Source organism: Petaurus breviceps, unplaced genomic scaffold (genome assembly GCF_028583685.1).
Source record: "Petaurus breviceps papuanus isolate PSGF00001 unplaced genomic scaffold, PetGlider_PUasm1.0 225, whole genome shotgun sequence".
Classification (NCBI taxonomy): domain Eukaryota; kingdom Metazoa; phylum Chordata; class Mammalia; order Diprotodontia; family Petauridae; genus Petaurus; species Petaurus breviceps.
In genome coordinates this window covers 21,929,324-21,952,675 of record NW_027185889.1, presented here as the reverse complement: position 1 = coordinate 21,952,675, position 23,352 = coordinate 21,929,324, and the positions used below count along the sequence as shown (strand labels likewise).

Sequence of the window (23,352 nt, the reverse complement as noted above, 5' to 3'; positions counted from 1 at the left end):
GATCAGATCCATGCACAAGAATGCTAGTGTCATGAAGGATGTATCAAAAAGCCAAAAGACCAGTGCCTATAGTTCAGATGGGTAAGAATGGAGGTTTATGTCAGGATGAAGGCAGTGGAAAGAGAGGGGAAAGGACAGAAGAAAGAATTTTTCAGAGATAGGACCAAGAGGATTTAGTTGTGGGAAGTGAAGGTGAAATGGCTAATGAAATCTAATTAATCTCTGAGAACTCAGGCCTCTGTCTTCCTCATGGCCTAAACCACACTGCCTCTTCTTTCACTCAGAGGCCTCATAGGAAGACTAGACTCAGGAAAATAACCCCTAGGGTTCCTCCTAGCTCCAAAGCTATGACCCTGTGACCATCACACATTTTCAGAGACAGTTTCTATATTTACAGGAAGTCACACAAAACTTAGCAGATTTAGGGGAGAGAGTCCCAGGGATGCTGTAGATAATATCAATTGCTATTGATGGAGAAAGAGTCTGAAACAATGACCCCAACAAAAGAAGTGGGGAGGGGGGAGCATCCTCCCCACCCACTTATCAGCTACATTTCCTGGGTAGTACAATAGAGCTTCAGAACACATGCGATTCAAGTGAGACACCAGGCAGCAATCTGCATGTTAATCAGAATCAACAAGATTTAATAGCAACCATTATTACTAGTCTCAGAAATATCAAGATTAGCAACTGAGACATGACCAGACTTTAAATGAAGAGTGATAAAAATGTCAGTGTTCTTGCTGGCTCTTTTTTTTCCTTTAGAAATATTCTCCCAGTCCCTGATCTTGAAGTTAAAAATTAAGACTTCCTTGACTCCCACTATCAGCTCCTGGAGACTTAACTAAGCTGAAGTAACAAGTACATTGGCCCAGGACACCAAATGTAACGGGTGCTGCTGACATCATGTACGGTCCTTTAGCCCTTGTTCTACTTCTCAGCTATGGCAGTCATGGTTTCAAGCTAGGGTACCTTTGTCTTTCTACCAAGGGGGTAGTGTTCTGGGTTGCCTTAAGGAAGAAAGGAAGGAGCATTTGCCTTTTTTTCTTTTCCTCCCTCCCTCCCTCCCTCCCTCCCTTCCTTCCTTCCTTCCTTCCCTGTTTCTTTTCTTTCTATATATACATATACATATATATGTGCACGCATGTGTGTATGTATATACATATGTACACACACTTTAATTTACTTGCCTATGTTATCAGAATTCCTGGGTACATTCTGCTTCCGCCTGACTGGGGCTAGGATTCTGCTTTGTGTTTGTTAGAGCTTTTTCAGTGACCCATTTGAATATTCAAAGAGTCATTTCCCTCCCAGTCCATAGTAGCTTTGCCTTTCCTTCCATCCAAGTCTCATGAGCATCTCACATTGTGACACACACTGTCTGTCCTCTGATTTCTGTTCCCCATGTATCCCTGGGCTATCTTCCCCAGAGTCTGACTTTGTATTCCCCAAATATTCCCCATGAAGTCAATGTGAACAGCTTCTTGGTTCCTCTGATCCTGAATTATTCATCCCAAAGTAGGGAAGGGACTGGATCATCTGTCACTTGCAGTCTACTGGCTCCTCCAGTCAACCACTGTTCCTGGTACCATCTCTACCCCTGGAGCAAAAGTATCAAGGGTGTCAGGGAAGAGGGAGGCTGTGCCCAAGAGTGCACATAGGGCTCCCTTGACTTAGTCCAGATATGGAGCAGAGATTTTCCCCTGGTTGCTATGTTCTCTGGCAGGCTTTCCATTCATGCTCCCCACCCTCCCTTAACTCAGAAGCTTCAGAGTTTGTCCTTTCTCCCATTCTTGTGAGGCTCAGTTATAGGACCATAGATTTAGAGCTCAGAAAGCACCTCTGAGCCAGCAGGTCAAACCCCTTCATTTTATAGATGAGGGAACTGAGCCAAGGGAGGTGAAGTCTGAGACAGGATGTGAATCCGGGTCCAAGTGCAGAGCTCTGTCTGCCCTGTCCAAGGACCACTGCTTTATCTCACAACATCCCAGCAGTGGCCACATTTTGCTCAGGCTCAGGCTGACAGATTCTCTCTGGCCATGTTCTGTTTATCCCTATTCTCTGTTACCTAAACTGTTTCTCACCCAGTAAGCAGCACAGGCTTTACTCATGGTAGACACCATCAATTCAACAAATATTTATTAGGTATCAACTGTGTGGCAAGTACTGTGTCACACCCAGGAGATATCAAGATTTCCTTCCTTCAAGGAGTCTGCTTTCTACTGGGGTAGGGAGGGAGAGAACTAACAAATATCCAAGATAATTCAAGAGGGGAGAAACCACTAACTTCTAGGGGCTCAGGGAAAGTTTCACGTAGTGGGAATCACCAGAGACTCCTGAACTCAGCCTTGAAGGAAGACAAAGGTTCTGAAAGCCTGAAAGGTTCTGAAACTGAGGAGCAAGAGCATTCCAGGCATGGGGAGCAGCTGGTGTGAGAGGCAAGAGAGAGGAGGAAGCACTGAGTTCTAGGGAAAGCTTGTGGGGCCATCACTGAAGGGAGGCAGTCTGTGTATAAGAGGGTTAGGAGGCAGAGGGGAGCCAGATAGCAGAAGGACTCGAACAGCAGACTGATGGAGGAACTGGTCTGGTCACTGCACTGTAGGATCTTAGCAGGAGAGCTGTGGGACCCCTCATTTTACAGAGAGGGAAAGTGAGGCCAAGGGGGAATAATCAGTTCAGAATCACAGACCTGGACCCATATAGGATCTCAGAGGCTGTCTACACTAATTGTCTTATTTTTACCGAGGAAGAAATGGTGGCCTAGAGAGAGGAAGCAACTTAGGATCCTACATCTGGAGCTGGAAAAGACCTTGGAGGACACTGAAGCCAGCCTCTTAGATGAGGAAACTAAGGCTCAGAAAGAAGAATAGTTCTAAATGAGGGATTCTTGGCTTGTTTTGTGTTGTGGCTCCCCTTGCGGTGTCTGCTGAAACCTAGAGACCCCTTCTCATTGTTCAAATGTGCAAGATGACATATAGGACCTCAAAGGGAACCTGTGGCACTGATGACAGTTTCTAAAGTATTAAGAAAACAAGTTCACGGATTCCCTAAAATAAGCATTTAACCAGCTCCCTCATTTTACAGATGAGGACACTGAGGCCCAGAGAGGGCAATGACTTGCCCAAGTCACCTGGGCAAGAAAGGACCCAGGACTCAGAGAGGACAATCCCTTGAGGAGCACAGATCTAGACTGAGAGGAGGCTTCAAATGCCGTTGGTCAAATTGCCTGATTTTACTTTGGAAGAAACCGATATTTTCCAGTTTCAGTGACTTGCCCCAAGTAGAATTTGAACCCAAGTCCTCTGACTTCAGAGCATGCTCTACTGACAGGACCATAGCCTCAGGATTCTGCTAGCATCCTTCTCTCTGAATACAGGAAAATGAAGGATTCAATGGTCAGTAATCCTAGCTAATTGAACGCCTGCTTCCCAGGTGTGGTCCCTGATAACTGAGGAGGAGGCAGCTGAGGCTGGAGGGTCATTTGAGCTTGAGTTCTAAGCAGCGGGAGGTGCAGCTTATTGGGCATCTATACTAAGCCCCACACCAATATGGTGAGCCTCTGGGAGCAGGAGGCCATCATGCTGACTAAGAAGGGGTGAACAGGCCTGGTCAGAGAGAGGGCAGCTCAAGGCTTCCAGACCAGTCACTAGGCTCAGGACTGGCAGCTGTACTTCCAGCCTGCACAAGGAAGAGAGCAGGCCAATGTGAAAAAAAAGGTTTTTAATAAAAAAAATGGGCACCCCTTCTCCCACCCCACCAGGCTCTCGGGAGGGAGGCTTTGTCCATGCTGGTGGAGATGCTTTTACCCAGAAACACTCACTGATGGATCCTTTGCTGACTGAAAGGGGCAGTGTAGCAGTCATTTTCCTCCAGGTCTGGCAGTGTCTCCTTGTCCAGTCTCATAGGCTTTCTAGGTAACCATCCTCGAAACCTGCTTATTTGTTTATCGATCCTGTGGTACATGGGAGGCAAGATCAGACAGGAAAGTCCATCAGCATGGCCCTGGGATTCCTTAGTGGAGTCAGAAGCTCAGTCAAACTCTATCTGAAATGCAGACACCCCACCTCCATTCCCCAATGACGACCCAAGGTGGAGAGAGACACACAGCAGCCTCTGACCCGCTCTGAATGCCAGTCCTTCTAATAGGCAAGTTAGGATTCCTCTTACAGAGTACCTCCGGCCTTTCATGGCACACAGCCTAAAACAATCTTATTTTATGCTTGGAATCTCCCTACATTTCCATTCTGTGGACATCTCTGATGAAAATTCAGCATGGGAAATTAGTGACATACCACAAGAAGGAAAATGACCACAAAATAACTGGTGTGGCATTTGAAATAGAATGCTATAGCAACAGGCTATCCTGGCCATGGAAGGTCATGGCAATAGAACATTGTGGTAGTGGAACAGAATGCAGCATCACGACATGGAATGTCATGGCCATAGAATATCATGGCAATGGAATGGAATGTTGTGACCAGCAACAGAATGTCATGGCAGTACAATGTCATGGCAATGGAATGTTGAGGCAGTGTAATAATGGTAGAATGCCATGGTGGCAGAATGTCATGTCAATGGAATATTGCTGCCATAAGATGTTGTGGCAATGGAGCATTATGGTGGTAAAATGTAATAGCAGGGGAATGTCATGGTGGTAGAATCCCATAGTGGTAGGATGTTATGGTGGTAGAAATGTCACAGCAGTGGAATGCTGTGGCAATGGAATATTATTGTGGTAGAATGTCTTGGCAGCACAATGTCATGGCAGCAGAAAGTCATGATGGTAGAATGTTGTGGGCAGCAGAATGCCATGGCAAATCATGTGAAGCAAATAAATTCCTTCATTACGATCTACTACCCACACTGACTTATGTGCCCCAAGTGGTCCATTAACAGATGGAGCTGGGGCATTGATTTTAATGGCCCTCTTTTTGAGCTGAGACTGCAGATCTCAAGGAGTCAGGGTATGTTATCAGCTTGGACATCTTTGTCTGGAAAATGTATTTACTGATGCTCTTCATTCAGGGAAAATAAACGTGTCCCCCAAATGAACTTCTAGCCGAGGACTGTGGGTCACTTGGGAGGATGTGCCCTGGGCTGTGCACACTAAAGCAAAGGGACCTCCCAGAGAGGACCAAGGATCAGCACATACCAAGGCCGAGCTCCCAAGGATGCTTTGTTTCCCACTGGGAGCATCTGCCTTTTTGCTTTTCCTTTGCTCCTCTAGCCCATAACCCGATGAGGACAAAGTCAAACTTTAAAGTGCCACGATTCTAAGTTATGTCTGTTCAAAAGCCATTAGAATAACTGACAAGACACTTTAATGCTATGGATAGTGACTCCTAACATCTGCCCTGTGCTTTTCCTTTTCCAAGTCTCTTTTCTCATATTTGATCAAATAGTCCTAATGTGAGGAAGGTAAGGATAGGTGTTATTCCCATCTAACAGAAAGCGGGAGTCAGTCAATAGTCAGAGTATTTATTAAGTGCTTGGAAGGTGACAACCACAATGCTAAGTGAGATAAAGATATAAACTTATGATCAGAGAGCAGGAAGGGGCATCTGAGACAATCTAGTCCAACGTCATCATCTTACAAAGGAGGAAACTGAGGCCCAAAGAAGGAAAGTATCATTGGACCATGGCTAGGGTTACCAAGCTTCTCAGAGGCCAATGAGTTCAACCTCCTTATTTTACAGGTGAGGAAACTGAGGCCCAGAGATCAGATGACTTGCTCAGCGTCACATGGCCAGACAGCTTCTGAAGCAAGTAGGCTTTGAACTTAGCTGTTCCTGACCCCACGACCGCAGCTTTATCTACTACCCAGCATGGCTTCTTCTACTGCAGTCTACTGCTCAAAAGAATGCAAGCTTCTCAAGAGCAAAGACTATCATTTCTGTTTTGGCATCCCAGCACCCAGAAAAGTGCTTTGCACACCATGGTCAACTGATAAGTATGGGTTGGCTTGATTAGGAATTGGAGTCATGTAGACTTGAATCAGTCAGTAGTAGAATGGCTTTTGGACCCTTCCTTCTTCTCTAGAGATTAAAAGATAATTTCTTTTGCGAAGATTAGCTGAGGAAAGTAGAAGAGTGAGGGGACCACAGAAGGCAAAACCATATGAAGGAGAAAATGGAATTAAATAAGTGCAGAGTATATTGGCTTTATTCCCAGAGCTTGTCTTAGTATTTTTCACATATTTGGTACATAGTCAGTACAGTTGGGGCACCCTAATGGACATGATATTTAGTCACACAGCAATGTAAAAAACCAACCCAGCGGTGAAGAACTCACCTCAGACGCTGCCCTGTTCTCACATCCACACCTGCTCTCTAGCCTGGCCTGGCCAACACCAGCTCCAATCCCAACCTCATCACTGACCTGGGTCTGTCCCTTGGCCCTAGCCTCTCTTCTATCACTAGCCCTCTAAAATCACAGAGATGGGGGGTTTATAGGTAACCCAGCCCAATGTCCTTTTGTTACAGATGTGCAGACTGAGGACTAAGATAAAATCAAGCAATCAACTGACAAGTGCTTTTTGAGTACCTACTATGTGCCAGGCTTTGTGCAGCAGTGATCCTGGCATGTCACCTGATGAGAGCATTCATGAAAAAAAGCAGCAAATTTGGTAGATTAATTTTTCTCAATATAAGTCAAAAGTAGGATGTGGCAGCCAGAAATCCTGAGAGCATCCTAACTGAGAGGCAGCTCTAGCTGGGGCCAGAGCACCAGGCCTGGAGTCGGGAAGATTGGAGTTCAAATCTAAACTCAGACATTTACTAGTTGTGTGACCCTGGGCAAGTCACTTAACCCTGTTTGCCTCAGTTTCCTCATCTGTAAAATGAGCCACAGAAGGAAATGGCAAACCCCTCCAGTATCTTTGCCAAGAAAACCCCAAATGGGGTCACAGAGTCAGATGTGACTGAAATGATCAAACAACAAAAAGAGAGATATTGCTTATGTGTTATGACCCTGGGCAAGTCATGTAACCCTGTTCACCTCAGTTTCCTCATCTGTAAAATGAGCTGGAAAGGAAATGGCAAACCACTCCAGTATCTCTGTCATGAAAACCCCAGATGGGGTCATGAAGACAAAAAATCCTAAGCCTCAATGACAATAGTAATTATAGAGATGATGATGATGATGGTTATGATGATGAAGTTGACATTTACCTAATATTTTAAATATTATAAAGTACTTTAGATACATTATTTCATTTAATACTACAGTAATCATCATCATAATAGCTAGCATTTATACATCGCTTTAAGGTTTGCAAAGCACTTTACACATGCTTTCTCACTGGATCCTCACAACCACCCTGGGGGTTAGGTACTGTTGTTATCCCCATTTTCTGGTTAAGGAAACTGAGGCCCAGGGTCACACAGCTAGTAAGTGTTTAAGGCAGGATTTGAAATCAAGTCTTCCTGCTTCCAGGGTAGGTGGCCCTCTACTCCCTGTGCCACCAAGCTACTCTACAGATAACAACACGGGCATTATTACACGCATATTACAAATGAGAGAATGAGGCTTAGACAGGTCGAATGACTTGCCCAAAGTCACATAGTGAGTATTAGGAGTGACAAGATCTGAACCCAGGTTTTCTGGTTCCCAGTCCATTGCTGTTTTCAGTAAGCCATACTTTCTTTTTCTTTTCTTTTTTAACCATACTTTCAATAAGAGAGACACAGCATTTAGAACAATGGAATTAATCACTCTGATACTTCTCCATAGCCAGACCACATCCAGACAGACGATTTGTTTAGTCTTGGGGGCCATTTTTTAAGAAGGCCATTGAGAAGCCAGAGTGCATCTTGAGGATGTATACCAAATGAGATGGCAAGAGGGCTGGGGAATATGACAAAGGACGACTGAATTCTCTGAAGGAATAATCGGGAAAAGAGGAGGCTTGAGGAGAGCATGTGAGCAGATTTCAAAGTTGTGAAAGCAGGTCATGGGAAGAAGAATTAGCCTTGAGCTGTTTGTCCCCAGAGGGCAGAACTAGGGGCAGTGGCTGGAGGCTGCAGAGAGTCATATTTTGGCTTTAAGGGCAAAGTTTTAATGATGAGAGCCCTCTAAAGGCAGAATGGGGTGTTTTGGGGGGTGGGGCAGGGTGTACTCTCTTTCATTGCTCATCACCAATCAGAGGCTGGATAGCCAATCACTCAAGATCAATGAATAAACACTAATAAGTGACCACTTGTGGAGGGTGTTTTACAGGTAACCTCTGTTCTGGCATGGGACTAATGAAATGGTCTCTGAGGCCCCTTCCAAGCCTATAAATTTGTAACTGACCTAAGGTAACGTAGCTAGTTAGTGGCTCAAACCAGGACAAAAGCAATGGTAGTAGGGAGGAGGGATACTTGAGTATAAGCTCCTTGAGGACAGGGAACAGTTTTTTGCCTCTTTTTGTATCCCCTATACTTAGCATGTGTCTGTCCTTCATTTTTGAAAAGGGCCATGACATCAGGGGAAAAGATAACATCACTTGCAGTTGACATGATTTGAGTGAGGGAGGGCTATGCAAGGACACCAGCCTTACTTTCTCCTCCAAGGCCATTTGGGTCCAGTGACCTGATATTCATCAGGATGACTGGAGATGACCCAGGTACTCACTTAGAGTGACATAGGGCCTGGCACCCAGTAGGTGCTTAATAGAGGTCTTCTGATTGATTGGTATCTCCTATGCCTCTGTTCCATTAGAATGAAAGCTTCTTGGGAGCAGGATTATTTCATTCTTTGTATTTATACCCTCAGTGCCTGGAATACAAGGACTGTGACTTTACTGGTACATGGATGCCCTTTGCCAATGCACACTGACATATTCTTTGCAACTTCCAGACTGAGAGAGTTGCCCAGAGCACTGAGAAGTTAACAGGCTCGCCAAGGGTCCTGTAGCCAGCATGGGTCGGACGTAGCACTTGAACCCAGCTCTTCCTGATCCTGACGCTGGCCCCCTGGCCATTACTCCACACTGCATCTCAAGCAGCACACAGAAGTAACTGACAACTGACTGATGGATCTCCTTTCCATCAAAATGTAAGTGATCATCAGTCCTTTCTCCATCATTCAAAGGAGAATAGGAACTAACAGGCAGTACACTGTTTATATTCAAAGCTAATAGATTTCTAATCACCACTGCCCCAGGCTCAGGGATCTTTATTCTAAAGAGATTAATATACCTTGGAAAAAAACAAAGGAGAGCATGGAATGGTGGGAAGAATTCTGGCCTGGATGTCTTGGGAGACTTGGTTTGGAGGCCAAGCTTCAGTGCTTGCTGGTGGTGTGACCACGGGCATATCATTTAACCTTTCTCATTATCAGGAAAATGAGGTTACCTCCATCATGTGCTGATTGTGAAGGTCAAATGAGATCATGTATGTAAACTGCTTTGCAAGCCTGAAAGCGTAGAAAGGTCATCAGCTTCTACGTGGACCCTTTTTCCATCCCCCTAGCCATCTGTGCCTTCCTCTCAAATCACCCAGGAGGAGCCAAGATGAAGCCCTTCCTATAATTATAAAAATGATCAACTAAGCATTTATCAAGCACTCACTATGTACCACGTAGTGGGAAGTGAAGTGGGCCCTGCCTTCAGGGAGCTTACACACATACAAACTGTTTCATCCAGCAGCCTTAAACGATTCTTAGCCTTACACAGTGAAGATACCAGAAACCTCAAGGGAAAAAAAATAGAACATTTGCCCAAAGTATTCATTTAAATATAGCAACAGCAGCTACTGACATGTTGTCCTCTCTCACACACTCATTCTATATTCTGAATAGTATGCAGACTTCTCATCATATCTGCATTTGGGAGTGTGGAAGGAATGAAAGTCAGTTATGGAGCCAGGACTCCAGTCTTGTTTGTCTCTGGTCTGCAACCACCAGATCATCAGTGTGGGGAGCTCCCTTTTCCCCAAGATGAGCAACATCCCTTATACAGCTTAGCTTTGAGAGATGCAGGGGCATGAAGGGGTTAAAGGGCTCCTGGCTCACTCAGCCAACATGTGTCAGAAAATGGAAGTCCAACCCAGGTCTTTCTGACTCGGGGCAGCTAGATGGCACAGATCATAGAGTGCTAGACCTGGAATCACGAAGAGTCATCTTCCTGAGCCCAAATCTGGCCTTAGACACTGGCTGTAGGACCTTGGGCAAGTCATTTCACCCGGGCTGCCTTAGTTTCCTCATCACTAAAATGAACTGGAGAAGGAAATGGCAAACCACTTTGGTATCTTTGCCAAGAAAACCCCAAATGGGGGCACAAAAAGTCAAACATAACCAAACAGACTGAACAACAACTTCCTACCTCTGAGGTCAGCCCCCTATCCACAGTATCACTCGTGACTGCCTCTAACTCAGAGTACTAGCAGACACAAGCAAAGTATACCAATGAAAACGATGAACTCATTCAGCCAGGGAAAGTGGAACTTTATGGAGAATGGAAAATTCAGGGAGAGTAAGGAAGAGGTTGATGAAAAGTGTTCGATGAATCGGGAAGAAGGGGAGAGCTAAAAGATGGTGTGGAAGAAGCTGAGGGAGGGCTTGGAATCTGGGATGTGAAAAGACGTCATATGTGACGCTGACTCGGGTACACTTTATAGGAGCGTAGGGAAACACAGTATTGTGATCATTCCTAACAATGGAAGCGACAATGTGAGAGGTAGTATTTTGTACTGTGGATGGTGCAGAGATCTGGGATTCAAATCCTGTCTCTGATGACTTTGGGCAAGTCACTTCACTAATGTGGGCCTCAGTTTCCTGCTCTGTGAAATGAGAGGGTTGGATTAGATGGCCTCTGAGTTCCCTTCTAGCTTCAAGTCTGATGGGAAGCTGCTGTGGTCTAAGGGACAGAGAGCTACTGTTGGACCTAGAAAGATCCGGGTTCAAGTCTTATCTATCATATACTGGCTGAGTGACTTTTGGGCAAATCTTTTAAACTCCCAGTGCCTTTGGGCACATCCCTAAGACTATGGGCTACTCAATAAGTTCTGATCTTCACTGCTCAAGGGAATTATTTTCACTGGGAATCCTCTGCCCCTATGAAATCATAGGCTCATAATATTACAGATATTATTAGATCATCTCTGTAAAGGGCCGTAGCATAAGGCCGTTCATAGCACATAGTAGGTCCTTAACTCTTATTCTCTCATAGCAGTCCCCCAATAATAACAATAACAACAAAAGACACTTCCAAGTTTTGAAGGTCCTAAGACCCTGGAGCGTGTTCCTAGTGGGGAATGTGAAATCTCCTTGCCTAGAGATTCTAAAGAAAGGGACACACAGCTATTACAAATCTTGTCTCATGACCCTATTGCCTATGAGACCTTGTACAAGTCACTTCTCCTCCTGGGCTTCAGGGGAAGAGTAGTATTTGATAGGTCCTGGCCAGCTCTGGGCCAGTTATCTTAGAATTCAAATCATTTACAAGCTTCGTGACCTTGGGTAATTGATCTCTTCACCTGAAATATGAGGAGGCTGGACTCAATGGCCTCTGAGTTCCTTTCTGGTTCTGGCTCTCTGATGCTACAACTCTACTTTTTTTCAGTCCTGAAATAGTTTTGTCTGAAGCAGGGGATGCCATACATGACTTCTCAAAGTTCTTTTTAGCTTCCGAATTTTAAGCTCCTATGGGAAAAGATTAACCCGATTCTCTGTTCTCTTTCCCATTCAAAATATCTCCTAAAGCACTGATTTGGCTACTGGGAGAATGCAGCCATCTAGGCTGTGGCTGAGGAAGCTTACCATGCTAATTTCCACCAACAGAAATTTTGGCTTCAATCTCCATGGGAGAAAACGAGGGAGGAAATTCTTAACATACAGAGTGTCCTAAAAGTCTTAGTACTTAAGTCTAAGATGGCACTCAGATTTTTGAGATACTCTGTATAGTCATGACCTCCCTCATCCCATCATTTGTGAATTAGAGTCTTCAAGCTGGGACAGACATAGCAGAGTTACTCTTAGGCAAGGACTGGAGGCTGTAACGCATGTTAGGACACTCCACTAGGAGTAAAGAATCATATATCATAGTCCTGGTCTGGTCATTAGCTAACTATGGGGCATTTAAACGCTGTTCCTTTATCTGTGAGTTCTACTGGGTTCTAGTTCTAGAGCTGAAAGGGACTATGAGCAGTCTAAGTCCTATCATTTTGCAGATAAGGAAACTTCCAGGGAAAGCTATGGAGGCATCATCTGGACTGCTTTCTGAAAGCATATGCAGAGGGGAGAATCAGCCTCAGCAAGACTGAACCTTTGCCAGATCCAGAAAGTTTATTGTTGGTTATTTTAACAACAGCAAAGTTTTAATTAATATTATTAAAAGCAACAAACCATAATTAGTGGGGACATAATTCCTACTTTATAATACAACATGGATTTGCATTCAGAAGACTCGCTACCATGACAATAAATTTCTTGCCCTCTATATCCCAGACCTGTAATGGATGGCAGACCATATTCTTATGATTTAGAGATTAAACACCTAGCAAAAGTGCTCATCTGAAAATCCCTTAGATACTATAAAGTTCAAGAGAAGAAAATAAAAGAATCTCATCTGATGAACATTTCTAAATAAGTCTTCTTTCCTAATGCTTTCAATGAAAGATTTAGGATGAAAGCAGAATCACAACCAGGGTGGGGCTAACAAGTCATTGTCCCAGAGTCCCCAAACTCAGAAGGTGCAGACACTTAAGACACCTGCCAGTTCAGTAGAAGTCACTTTAGTAAATTAATAGCCCTACCCATTCAACTGACTTATGTGCATTACTTCTTATGTTATTTTCACATGGAGAATTACAGAGTTGATTTGAGGGCGGCATTACGCTGCTTGCCCCAGGTGACAAAATTGCTAGTGTTGGCTCTGGACCAAAGTTTTACTCAGTGAGTCATAACTGCCACTTGCTACTTGTGTGAACTTTGGCAGGTTAGCCCATCTCATTTTCCTCGTCTGTATAATGAGAGGGCAGACTAGATCATCTTGGAGGTCCAATCACCTCTATATCTATGATCCTAGGATTCAGTATTAATTCTAGTCTGAAAGATAATTGATAATACTCCATTGTTTTTGGTGTCAAATTACATAACTAAGGGAGGATTTTCTACCGAACAGCCCAGGGAGAAAAAAGCAGGCCGCTGAGCCACTAGGGTCTTGAATTCTGACCAGATGGAAAATATTTTTACTTTAGGACTGGCATCATTAAGCAGACTTCGTGGTAGCCTAGAAACTAGCCAGCTACCAAGGACAGAAGAGCAGCCCAAAGCAGTTTACTGATATTTATTAGACACTGTTGTGAAAAGCACAGGGGTGGCAGTCAATCAACAAACAATGATTAGGTGCTTCCTCCGTGCTGAGTACTGTGCTTTGGGGAGACACACTGGAAGAAGAAGAAAAGATTCTTGCCTTTTAGAGACTGTCTCACTGGTGGTTTCGCATAATGATTGTAGTTTATGTGTGTATGGCACCTGTTGGTGACAAACCATATTCACACATTTCAGGAGGCTTTTGTAAAAGAGGAAGAGCATAATTTAGTGAGTAGGGTAGTAGAATCAGGAAGATTTGGGTTTGAATCCTGCCTTAGTCACTTACTTGGGCATACAACCTGGGGCCAGTCCCTTCTCTTTTCTGGGACTCAGTTTTTTCCTCTGTAAAAGGGGGAAGTATGATTTAATGACCTCTGAAGTCCCTTCTAGTGCTGAACTGAGGACCCTAAGATCTCATTTGAGCCTTGTTCATTATCTCCATTTTACAAATGAGAAAACTTAAGGTTCTGGCAAGAGATGCATTGCCCAAGGCCTGATAGATGGGCTTTGAGAGGTCTTTGGCTGAAGAGATCCTGGGGTCAACCTGGTGATGAGTTCCTTGAACTTAGCTAAGCTGTTCTGAAGATAATATTCCCCCAATGGGCCCATAGTGGAAGGCTTCCCGATCATAAGATCATGGGATCCCAGATCAAGAGCCAGAGGGCACTTCAGAGGCCAGCTAGGCCAATCCCCTTATTTTACAGAGGGGGAGACTGGGGCGCAGAAAGAAGTGACTCTTCCAAGATGCTAATAGTCATAAGTGCCAAAGGCATGATCTGAACACCAGTCAAAAAACATTTATTAGGTACCTACTGATTGCTAGGCACTGGGCTAAGCGCCAGTCTGAATCCAGAATTACTTTTACTGTAAGTTTTTGCACTGCCCTCCTAGTTTTTGAGAACCCAGGGTCTCTTCTTCTAACTGCCATATAGACTCAATTAGGCTACATAAAAATGACCCCGGCATGATCTGGGATACTCCTCCTTTTAGACAGATCAGAGGGGGTGGCCAGGTGGCACAGTGAGTAATTGCACCTGTCTCAGAGGTGGGAGGACCGGCCTTAGATACTTAACACCCCCAAAAAAAACTGGCTGTGTAACCTTGGGCAAGTTACTTAACCCCAATTGCTTTTAAAAAAAATAAACAGGTCAGAGAATGGGAGATAGCATAGGGTCACGTTTTCAACTTCTGGTTTGATAAAGTCGAAGGAATTATAGAGGGTATCCAGCCTCCCTGAACTCTACAAAGCCGTAAGTGAAGCCAGTTTGTACTGATCACAGTCAGATATAGGTGGGGCTGGGTTTCTTTTTCCTTTCCTTTGGGCCAAATTCTCCCTGGTCCCAACTACTCCTTGGATGCAAAGTTCAGGTCAATAGGCTACTGTTTCAGGCACATGGAAGTAGCCTACTGAATAGCCAAAGGCTTTTGGAAATGTGGAAATTTATTTTCCACACTGTAGATTGACATCTACAACTTTTTTTTAACTTTTTCAGGTAAGAGTGGGGCAATTTCTCTATTTAGTCACTAGCCAAGTTGTAAGTTATTTGTCATAAACCAAATAGGGAGGAGAGAAGAGAATTGCCCTAGGTGTGGTATGGTAGAAAGAAAATGGCTCTAAAGTCAGAGGGCTAGTGTTCAAATCCCTCCTTTGACATGTACACCTTCCTGGGCTTTCTCATCTGCAAAATGAAGAGGCTGGACACTATATGCATGTATATGTGAATACACACATATATTCCATATGCATGTATGAGTAGATACATATCCATGTACATATAAAATATTCCATATGTACATGCATGCATGTACACATACTATACACACATATCCCTTGTGTGCATACATACACATGTCCATATACACACATATTCTATGTGTATGTATATAAGAGTATATAAACTTGTTATATATGTGTATGTATGTATGTATGTATTATGTTCTGAGACACCTTCTAGCTTAGGATGTACGATTCTACATACATGATTCTTGTCCCTTAACCTCCTAGGCCTGAGTTTCTTCAACTGAAAAAAAAAAAGGGCCAGCTAGTCTAAGAAGCTTGAGACCTATGACCCAAGGATTCTATTTGTCAGGTTTTCCTAGAAGTCATTTGACAAAGAGAATGGACAGAAATCTCCCAAACTGGGATTAGGAATCAGATTGTTCGATATTTTTCATTTCAGTTCTGTTTCTATGATAACAACAACAATAGTGCTTTAAGGCATACAAAGCACTTTACATAAGCTATTCATTCACACCAGCCCTGGGAGACAGCTGCTAATATTTATTATCCCTATTTTACAGGTGAAGAAATGGAGGTAGACAGTGTTGATGTGGCTTGCCCAGGGTCATGCAGCTAGAAAGTTTCTGAGGCTAGATTTGAATTCAGGTCTTCTTGACTTCAGGTCCAGAGCCAAGTCCCATTCATTTCTATGGTTAAATATGAAGTTTTATGGGGGAAGCTAGGTGGTACAGTGAATAGAGCACCAGCCCTAGAGTCAGGAGGACCTGAGTTCAAATCTGACCTCAGACACTTACACAAAACTAGCCATGTGACCTTGGGCAAGTCACTTAGCTCCAATTGCCCTGCCCTACCCACCTCCAAAAAGCAAAAGAAAAAAAGTTTTATGGGTAAAAATATATTTTAAAATTATATTTCAGATAAGATGACAAAATATGCAATATTATATGATTTATTCAATTAATACCGACTAAGCATTTCATCTACCTGAGCACTGTATTAGGTGCTGGGTGAGACACAAACATAAGACAAGATTTTTCCAGGATGGATGCTGATAGTTCTTGTAGAGTTAGCAGTCAGTATTCATGTGTAAGTGTGGTTATATATGAGGTTCTTCTCACTTGTGACACTGTGGGATGGCATTTGAGCTTGGCCTCAAAGGCACATAAGGTAAGGTAAGGTAGGATGTTGATAGGCAGGAATGGGAAAGGGAGATAGTTCAGGAACCAGGAGAAGGAGAGGGCAGAGCCTTTTTAGGGGATAGTCAGCAGTACAATTTGGCTAGAGCAGCGTGTGTGATGGGAGGAAGTAGTGAGAAATAAGGTAAGCAGAAACTAGATTAAACAAAGCCAAGCTCAGAAGTCTGTTTTTAATCTGATATATAATGGGGAATCAAGTCAGGAATCAGCACATAGGATGGATTGGAAGTTGGGCAAAATGTGGATGGGGACTTTTTAGGAGATTAATCCAGGCAAACTCCATTAGAAAGTAAACTATTTGAAGGCAGACCTTTGTATTCTATCCCCAGCATATATTCGGCAAATGCATATTAATCAGTCAACTGATTGGTTAATAAGGGCCTGCATGGTTTCGGGAGAGCCAAGATATACTGGGGAGATAAAATTGTCAAGTCTCAGCAAACTATAGCGAAAGAATAAAATAGAAGACCCTCTAGGTATTTAAGGCCCTCTACTGCAGAGTACCTTCCCTTTCCTGTCCTCATCTTATTTCTCATCACTGGTTTCCATGGGTTCTTCATTCCTGCCTCACTAGCTTGCCCGTTATACCTTGAACATTTGCAAAGGTGGTTTCCCAAGCCTGGAATGAACTCTTCTCTCACCTCTACCTTGGAGAATACCTCCTTTAAAGGAAGAGTGACTCAGGTGCTACCCCTTGGGAGCCCAAGAACCGCCCCCCCCATGTTAGTGTATTCTCCCTCTTAAAGTTACTTTGCACGTTATTTCATGTGTTAGTCTGCATATGTCTTATATTCACCCAAATGGAATGGAAGCTTCTTTAGGGTAGGAATGGTTTCATTCTTATGTTTGCATCTCCAGCACCTGGCATAGAGCAGCAAAGTATTATAAGATATCTCCCCAAAAGGGATCAAATGAGATAACACATGTAAAGATGCTTCGCAAAATTTAAAGCATTGTTCATATTAAATTATCATGAGGAAGTCAGGTGATATAGTGGATAAAGAATTGGACCTGAAGTCAGGAAGTCCGGAATTCAAGTGTAGCCTCAGACACTAGCTGTGTTACCCTAGGCAAGGCACTGAACTGCTATTTACCTCAGTTTCCTAATCTGTAAAATGGGGATAAACAGTATCTCCCTCCCAGGGTTGTTTTGAGGATTAAACAAGTTGATAATTGTAAAGCACGTAATACAGTGCCTTGCACATAGTAAGGACTATAGAAACATTGCTTGTTATTATTATTTAAAAAATTCTGGTTAAAATGAAAAAGTCAAAGAAATCAGGTTGGGAGAGTAGCAACATCTCTCCTCTTATAAAGAGATTGAGACTGCTTTTAATCTCATTATGGAGTGGGAAAGGCAATCTCTCTCACTGAGGGAGAGAATTTGAGACCTATAAAAACAGATAAGTCCAAGAGCAGGGGGAGATCTATAAACGTGGGTTCAAAAGAAGCACTTTGTTGAATGACTTTTTTGTCAATTTTCACATAGTTGGTCTGACTGTCACAGAGACCCACACACAGTCATGGTGGCTCCAGCAGCTACTAAGTTCTCTTCTATCAGAAACCAGGACATGCTGGACTGATAATGGCTGGAGAGATTGGATTAGATTTCTTTTTCCTTTCCTTTGATCTAATTTTTCCTTCCTTGTCATTCAGAGACACTAAGAATCTGCCTTTTAACATTCCCTGTCTGGAGAATTGCCAGTTATTGGGTACGTTATTGTTTCCGTGACCCAAAATGAAGGGTTAATAACCATGGATTCTGTGTGTGTGTGTGTGTGTGTGTGTGTGTATGTGTTTTCTCATGTCACTGCCTCCCTTCTGTTTATTTCTGGGGAAGACACAGTTCCCTCCCCCACCTTTCAAGGATAACCCTTATCTACCTTGACTAGGAACCCTAAGAGTTTCTAATCTCATTCTTTCCTGTGTACTTCTTATATACATTAATCTATGGATCATCCCCTTTCTTTAAGTCGCAGTTTCTCTCTTTCTCCACAGTCTCCTTTCCCTCTGCCTACAAACAGACTCAAATTTTCTCCAGAATAAACCAACTTTTCACAATCCCAATACTTGAATATTTCTGTTTCTTTCTTCTTCTCTTTCTTGTTCTTTTCCTTTATTGTCAAATTTCTAGGAAAAAAATGTCGATACTCATTTTTCCTCAACACTCCCTCACTCCTTAGACAGAGATAGGGACTGAACCAGTGATCTCATTGGTGTGAGGAACCAGTGGCCAGATGCACCCGAGTTTAAAACTTGTATCTTGACAGTTGCCTGTAGGGACTGAGAAGTTGTATCTTTGCCAGGATCATCAAGCCAGCAGATGTCAAAGGCAGATCTTAAACCCATGTTCTCCTGGTCAGCTTTTAATCTGCCGTGAGATACTGACTATAAAAATCATTTCCAGCATGAATAGAAACATTCCTTTTTTTGTGTGTATATCTAAGTATAGAATTTAACATTTAAAAATGTATTATGTGTACATATATACATGCATGTACAGGTGTGCAGGTATATATATATGTACATGTAGGTTTTTGTGTGTGTATATTTCTATAAATTTTTGAATTATATCTGTGTGTACATACACACGTATTTGTACATCTACATCTATCTATATGTATACACACACACACATACACATACCCACATTTTTTTTGCCAGTCATTTCAGTCCAACTCTTTGTGACTCAACTTGGAGTTTTCTTGGCAAAGACAGTGGAGTAGTTTTACTACTTCCTTCTCCAGCTCATTTTTACAGATGAGGAAACTGAGTACTTAAATAACTTGCCCAGGGTCACAAAGCTTGTGTGTGTAGACATATATACATATATGTAGATACATGTATGTATGCATGCATATATGTCAATGTGATTCCTCAACCCTCTTACAATGGGCTTCTGGCCCTGGCCACCACTCTACAAAAATGGTCATTTTGGAAAAGCCTGATAAACAGATCCAGGGGCCTTTTTTGGGAACTAGGGGGGGTGTCCAGTGGGGGAGGCCCTTGTCCTCTTTCATCTCTAGACAGCAGACATGGCGGCTGCCTGTTCTCCTGGATTCCATCTCCTGTCTTGCCCCCCAGATCCACATTGTCCTGGTTCTCCTCCTGCCTGTGAGATGCTCTCTTTCTCTTCCTTTTTCCTCACTACTCATTGGCTTCCCAACATCTGAGTTTCTTTCTTTTATTCTCTTCTTTAAACTATATCCCATGGTAATTTCCTCTTGCCTCACAATCATCTCTTTACCAATCACCAAATGTATTTTGCCAACCACTTATTAGTGCTGACTGTATACTAATTGCTTCACCAAGTATTGGAAGAGACAGGATAATTAAATTAGAGACCCTGACCTCATGAAGCTTACAATCATAAAATCACAGTATCATAGATTTAGAGCTGAAAGTATGGGGTGGGGCTTAGGGGCTATCTAACCCAGCTGAGACCCAAGGCCACCTAGCTCATAGGTGGGAGAGTCAGGATTGAATCTAGATCTTCTGAGGCCCAATCTGGCACCTTTCCAACTTCTTCCCCCAGTCTAGGGTGGTGATACATGAATATTGGATAGTATATACTCTACTCTACACTACACAACACAGAGCAGAAAAGTGGCTTGTAGAATAGGAAACAAGGACATTAAGAAGCAAAGAAATGCTACTTTGGATTAGTGGGACCAGGGAATGTTTCTCAGAGGAGATGCCATCTGAATTATGTCTTGAGGAATAAGTGAGAACATGGGATAATGGAAGAGAACTGGATTGGAACCAGAAGACCTGGGTTTGAATCCTGAATCTGACATTTTATAGCTGTGTGACCTTAAGTAAGTAACCTTCCTTATTTTGGTCTCACCTGTAAAATGAGGGGATTGAATTAGATGGTTTTTAATGTACCTGTGAAGTCAAAATCCTGAGTTTTCAATAGAGAGTATGTTCCACAGGGAAAGGATGAAGGAGGGAATGCATGGAGGTGGGAAGGCAGAAGATGCATAGACCAGAGAAAACTTGGAGGTGGGATGATCCGAAATAAGCTTGGGAAGGCAAGAAGGGGCCAGGCTGCAGATGGCCTTGAATGCTAGGCTATAAACTTTGGACTTTATGTGGTATGGAAGAAGGAGACAGTGGTGGGTTTTCAGTAGAAAATAACATGCTCAGGTCTGTAGATACAGTGAGGAAAGTCTTGGGGTGGGAATGCCTGTCACTAGCTGCAGACAACAGCTCTTAGGGTGAGCTGTCCCAGCAAGTTACCTGAAGCACACAGAAGTTAAATAATTTACCCAAGGTCACACAGCTGATAAATGTCAGAAGAACAATTGGAATCAGTCTTCCTAACTCTGAATTCAACATTCTATCTGCCTCTACCAGGTCTGTGTATGTGAAAGGTTCATCTGGCATCAATATAAGGAATGAGGGTGGCTGGGTGGTGCAGTCGATAGAGGGCTGGACCTGGAGACAGGAAGACCTGAATTCAACTGTGACCTCAGACACTTACTAACTGTGTGATCCTGGGTAAGTCACTTAACCCTGTTTGCCTTAGTTTCCTCATCTGTAAAATGTACTGGAGAAGGAAATGGCAGACCATTCCCTTGTCTCTGCCAAGAAAAACCCCAAATAGGAATCACAAAGAATCAGATATAATTGAAACAACTAAACAAAATAAAGAGTGGACTGGAATAAGAGAAAAACCAGACGCGGAAAGGTCAAGAGGAGGGCCTGGGACCTCTAGCCACCCACAGAGCTCTACTGTCCAATGCATTTCTCAGCATAGGACTTCAAGGTGGAAAAGAGAGTCTCTCCTCATACCCTGGATGTTTGAATCACATTATTTTCTTTTGATTTCATATTCATGTTATATATAACAGCCGAAAGAGTTCAATCTATTGTAAACTGGACTCAATCTTTCTGTAAAGGGGGTGGAGGATGGCGACCCCGACCTTATTACTCTTCTGCCCAAATGCCTGTAATGGATCAAATTCCTTTATTTTACCAATAAGGAAACTGAGGTTCAAACTGATTACTTGCTCATCAACATTATTCTAACACATGAGAAATCTGAGGGGTGAACCAAGGTCTTCTGACACTTTCTCAAGTACTCTCAGAGTCACGGTGCCTCTTTTAGTGAAGAGTTCTAAGCAATCCAAACACAGTTTCTTTGGATGCCAAATTCCTGGTTTGGGTCCAGGATGCCTGCTGCCTTAGGACTGATGTGGCTTTATTCAGAGAGACTCATCACCAGCCTGAGTGCAGAGAGATGGATTTTCCAGCCACAACAATTCTTGCAGACCATCTATCATACCACAGAGGGGTTGTGCCCTGTTATTACACGAAAACACCAGAGATCCTTAAAGTATTGAGACAGGCCAACTCTCCACAAAGCATTAAACAAAGTTAATAAGTTAAAAAGAATTTTATTAAGTTGCTCCATTAAGAAGCATTGTTATATTAATTGAGGACAATGTAGTCCCCCCTTCATGTAAACATATAACTAAAACAACACCAAGCCCCCAAACATTAGACTGAAATGAACTATTAAATTTTTCAAAAAGGACCCATTAATTGTCAGACTAATTAACTCACTTGAAAGAAGGAGAACTATTGTGATTCTGAAATTAAATGTCTCTTTCTCTAATGCTTACCAAGGGAGCCATAAAAGAACACCAGTCCATCATCACTCCATCACCACCCTCCTCCTTTCTTCCCTCTCACCAATTAGAAGAAACAAGCTTTGGAAGGATGTGGAGTATTTGCAACATTTGCCCAATACAGCTGTTCTCATAAAGAGGACAGGTTCTGGCCTCTGCCAAAGTTAGATATTTGCCAACTTTACTAACAATACAGCTTTCAATATGAGATGAGAGCACCTCATAGTGAACCAAACTGGGACAATCAGTTCATAAAAGGATTGTCAAATACAGTTTAATCTGTTTCTTTTTGGAACAGCTTTCAAGGACTTCAGAGTAGGGGAGAAATGATTTTAAGTGGAAAGAAAAAAAAAGTATCATTCAAGACAAAGATGTTAAAAGCCTTCAGCATTGGAAAGTGCCAATTTATCTGATCCCAAGCACTAAAAAAAGTTTTTCCCTGAAGTATACTTGTAAAAATGAACTAAATTCCTATCAGGTATGGAGGACTGGATTGCTGTAGGGAAGACTTTTGAGAAGGCCCATTTTTAGCTTTGTTCCCTTTTATGCCATTCAGAAACAAGTCCTTTTTCAATCTGGAATTTGGCAGGCTTTCCCATGTGGCAAATACCCATTGTCCCAGCTTGCAACCTCTTGCAGTTGTTGAATCCACCGAGCAGTGGACCAGTGAAAAGCCACCTGGCTTAAATAGGTTACTAACCTGCTCATGAACTTGTACCGGCGGGGCAGGTAATAGATTTTTCTCCTGGAAGAACAGCAAAAATGAAGCCAGTCGAGAAGAAAACCCATCGTCAGTTACAGTTTGAACTAGCAAGGAAGGAAAGGAGATTGAAGACAGAAGCCTGTAAGAGGTGGAGGAAAAAAACTAAAAAGAGATTAACAGTGAGAACTTTAACAGGCACTTGGGGCAAACATTTCCCAAACCGCAGAAGCTCCTGGGGCTGTTGTCATTGTTTGCTCTTCTTCACTCTCCTATTTCTGGACCTCTCCTGCATATAACACGTGGGAAACAGGGATTTAGAGCTACCTGCCTGCGTTTCCTCATCTGTAAAAGAAGATGCTTGGCTTACATGACCTCTGAGCTCCCTTTCAGCTCAAGATCCTGGTGCTGTAAGGCAAGCACTTCCTGAGATTTCCCAGAAGGTGCTGGGGGTAAGATTGCGTGGGTCCTGAAGATGACTGACTACCTTAAGAAGCTAGCTTTTCTCCAAGGAAATACAAATTCTATTTTAAAAATAATATAATCTTATGCGAGTTGACCCTGATTGAATCAAATAGCAGGGAAACTCAGGAGTTCAAGAAAGTAATTAAGCCAAGCTGCAAACATATGAGTCGCCGCATTAAAAGTCGCACGTATGACTTTCCCCAGTGGAAACTTGAGAGACATAAGAGAGAGAGAGAGAAAAGGGGAGGGAACTGAGGGGGGGGGAGAGAGAGAGAGAGAGAAAGAGAGAGAGAGACAGAGAGAGAGAGAGAGAGAGAGAGA

General features: G+C 43.1%; 1 protein-coding gene across 1 annotated transcript in view; it reads right to left on the bottom strand.

The window, feature by feature from the left end:
• ANO4 (anoctamin 4) overlaps positions 1-23,352 on the bottom strand; it is a 211,318-nt gene that overhangs the window by 110,158 nt on the left and 77,808 nt on the right. Inside the window, exons 5-6 of the mRNA XM_069095226.1 lie at positions 22,567-22,611; positions 3,821-3,952 (exon numbers count right to left, since the gene is read on the bottom strand). Coding sequence (XP_068951327.1) covers positions 3,821-3,952; positions 22,567-22,611 — 177 coding nt within the window. The remainder of the gene's footprint in view (positions 1-3,820; positions 3,953-22,566; positions 22,612-23,352) is intronic.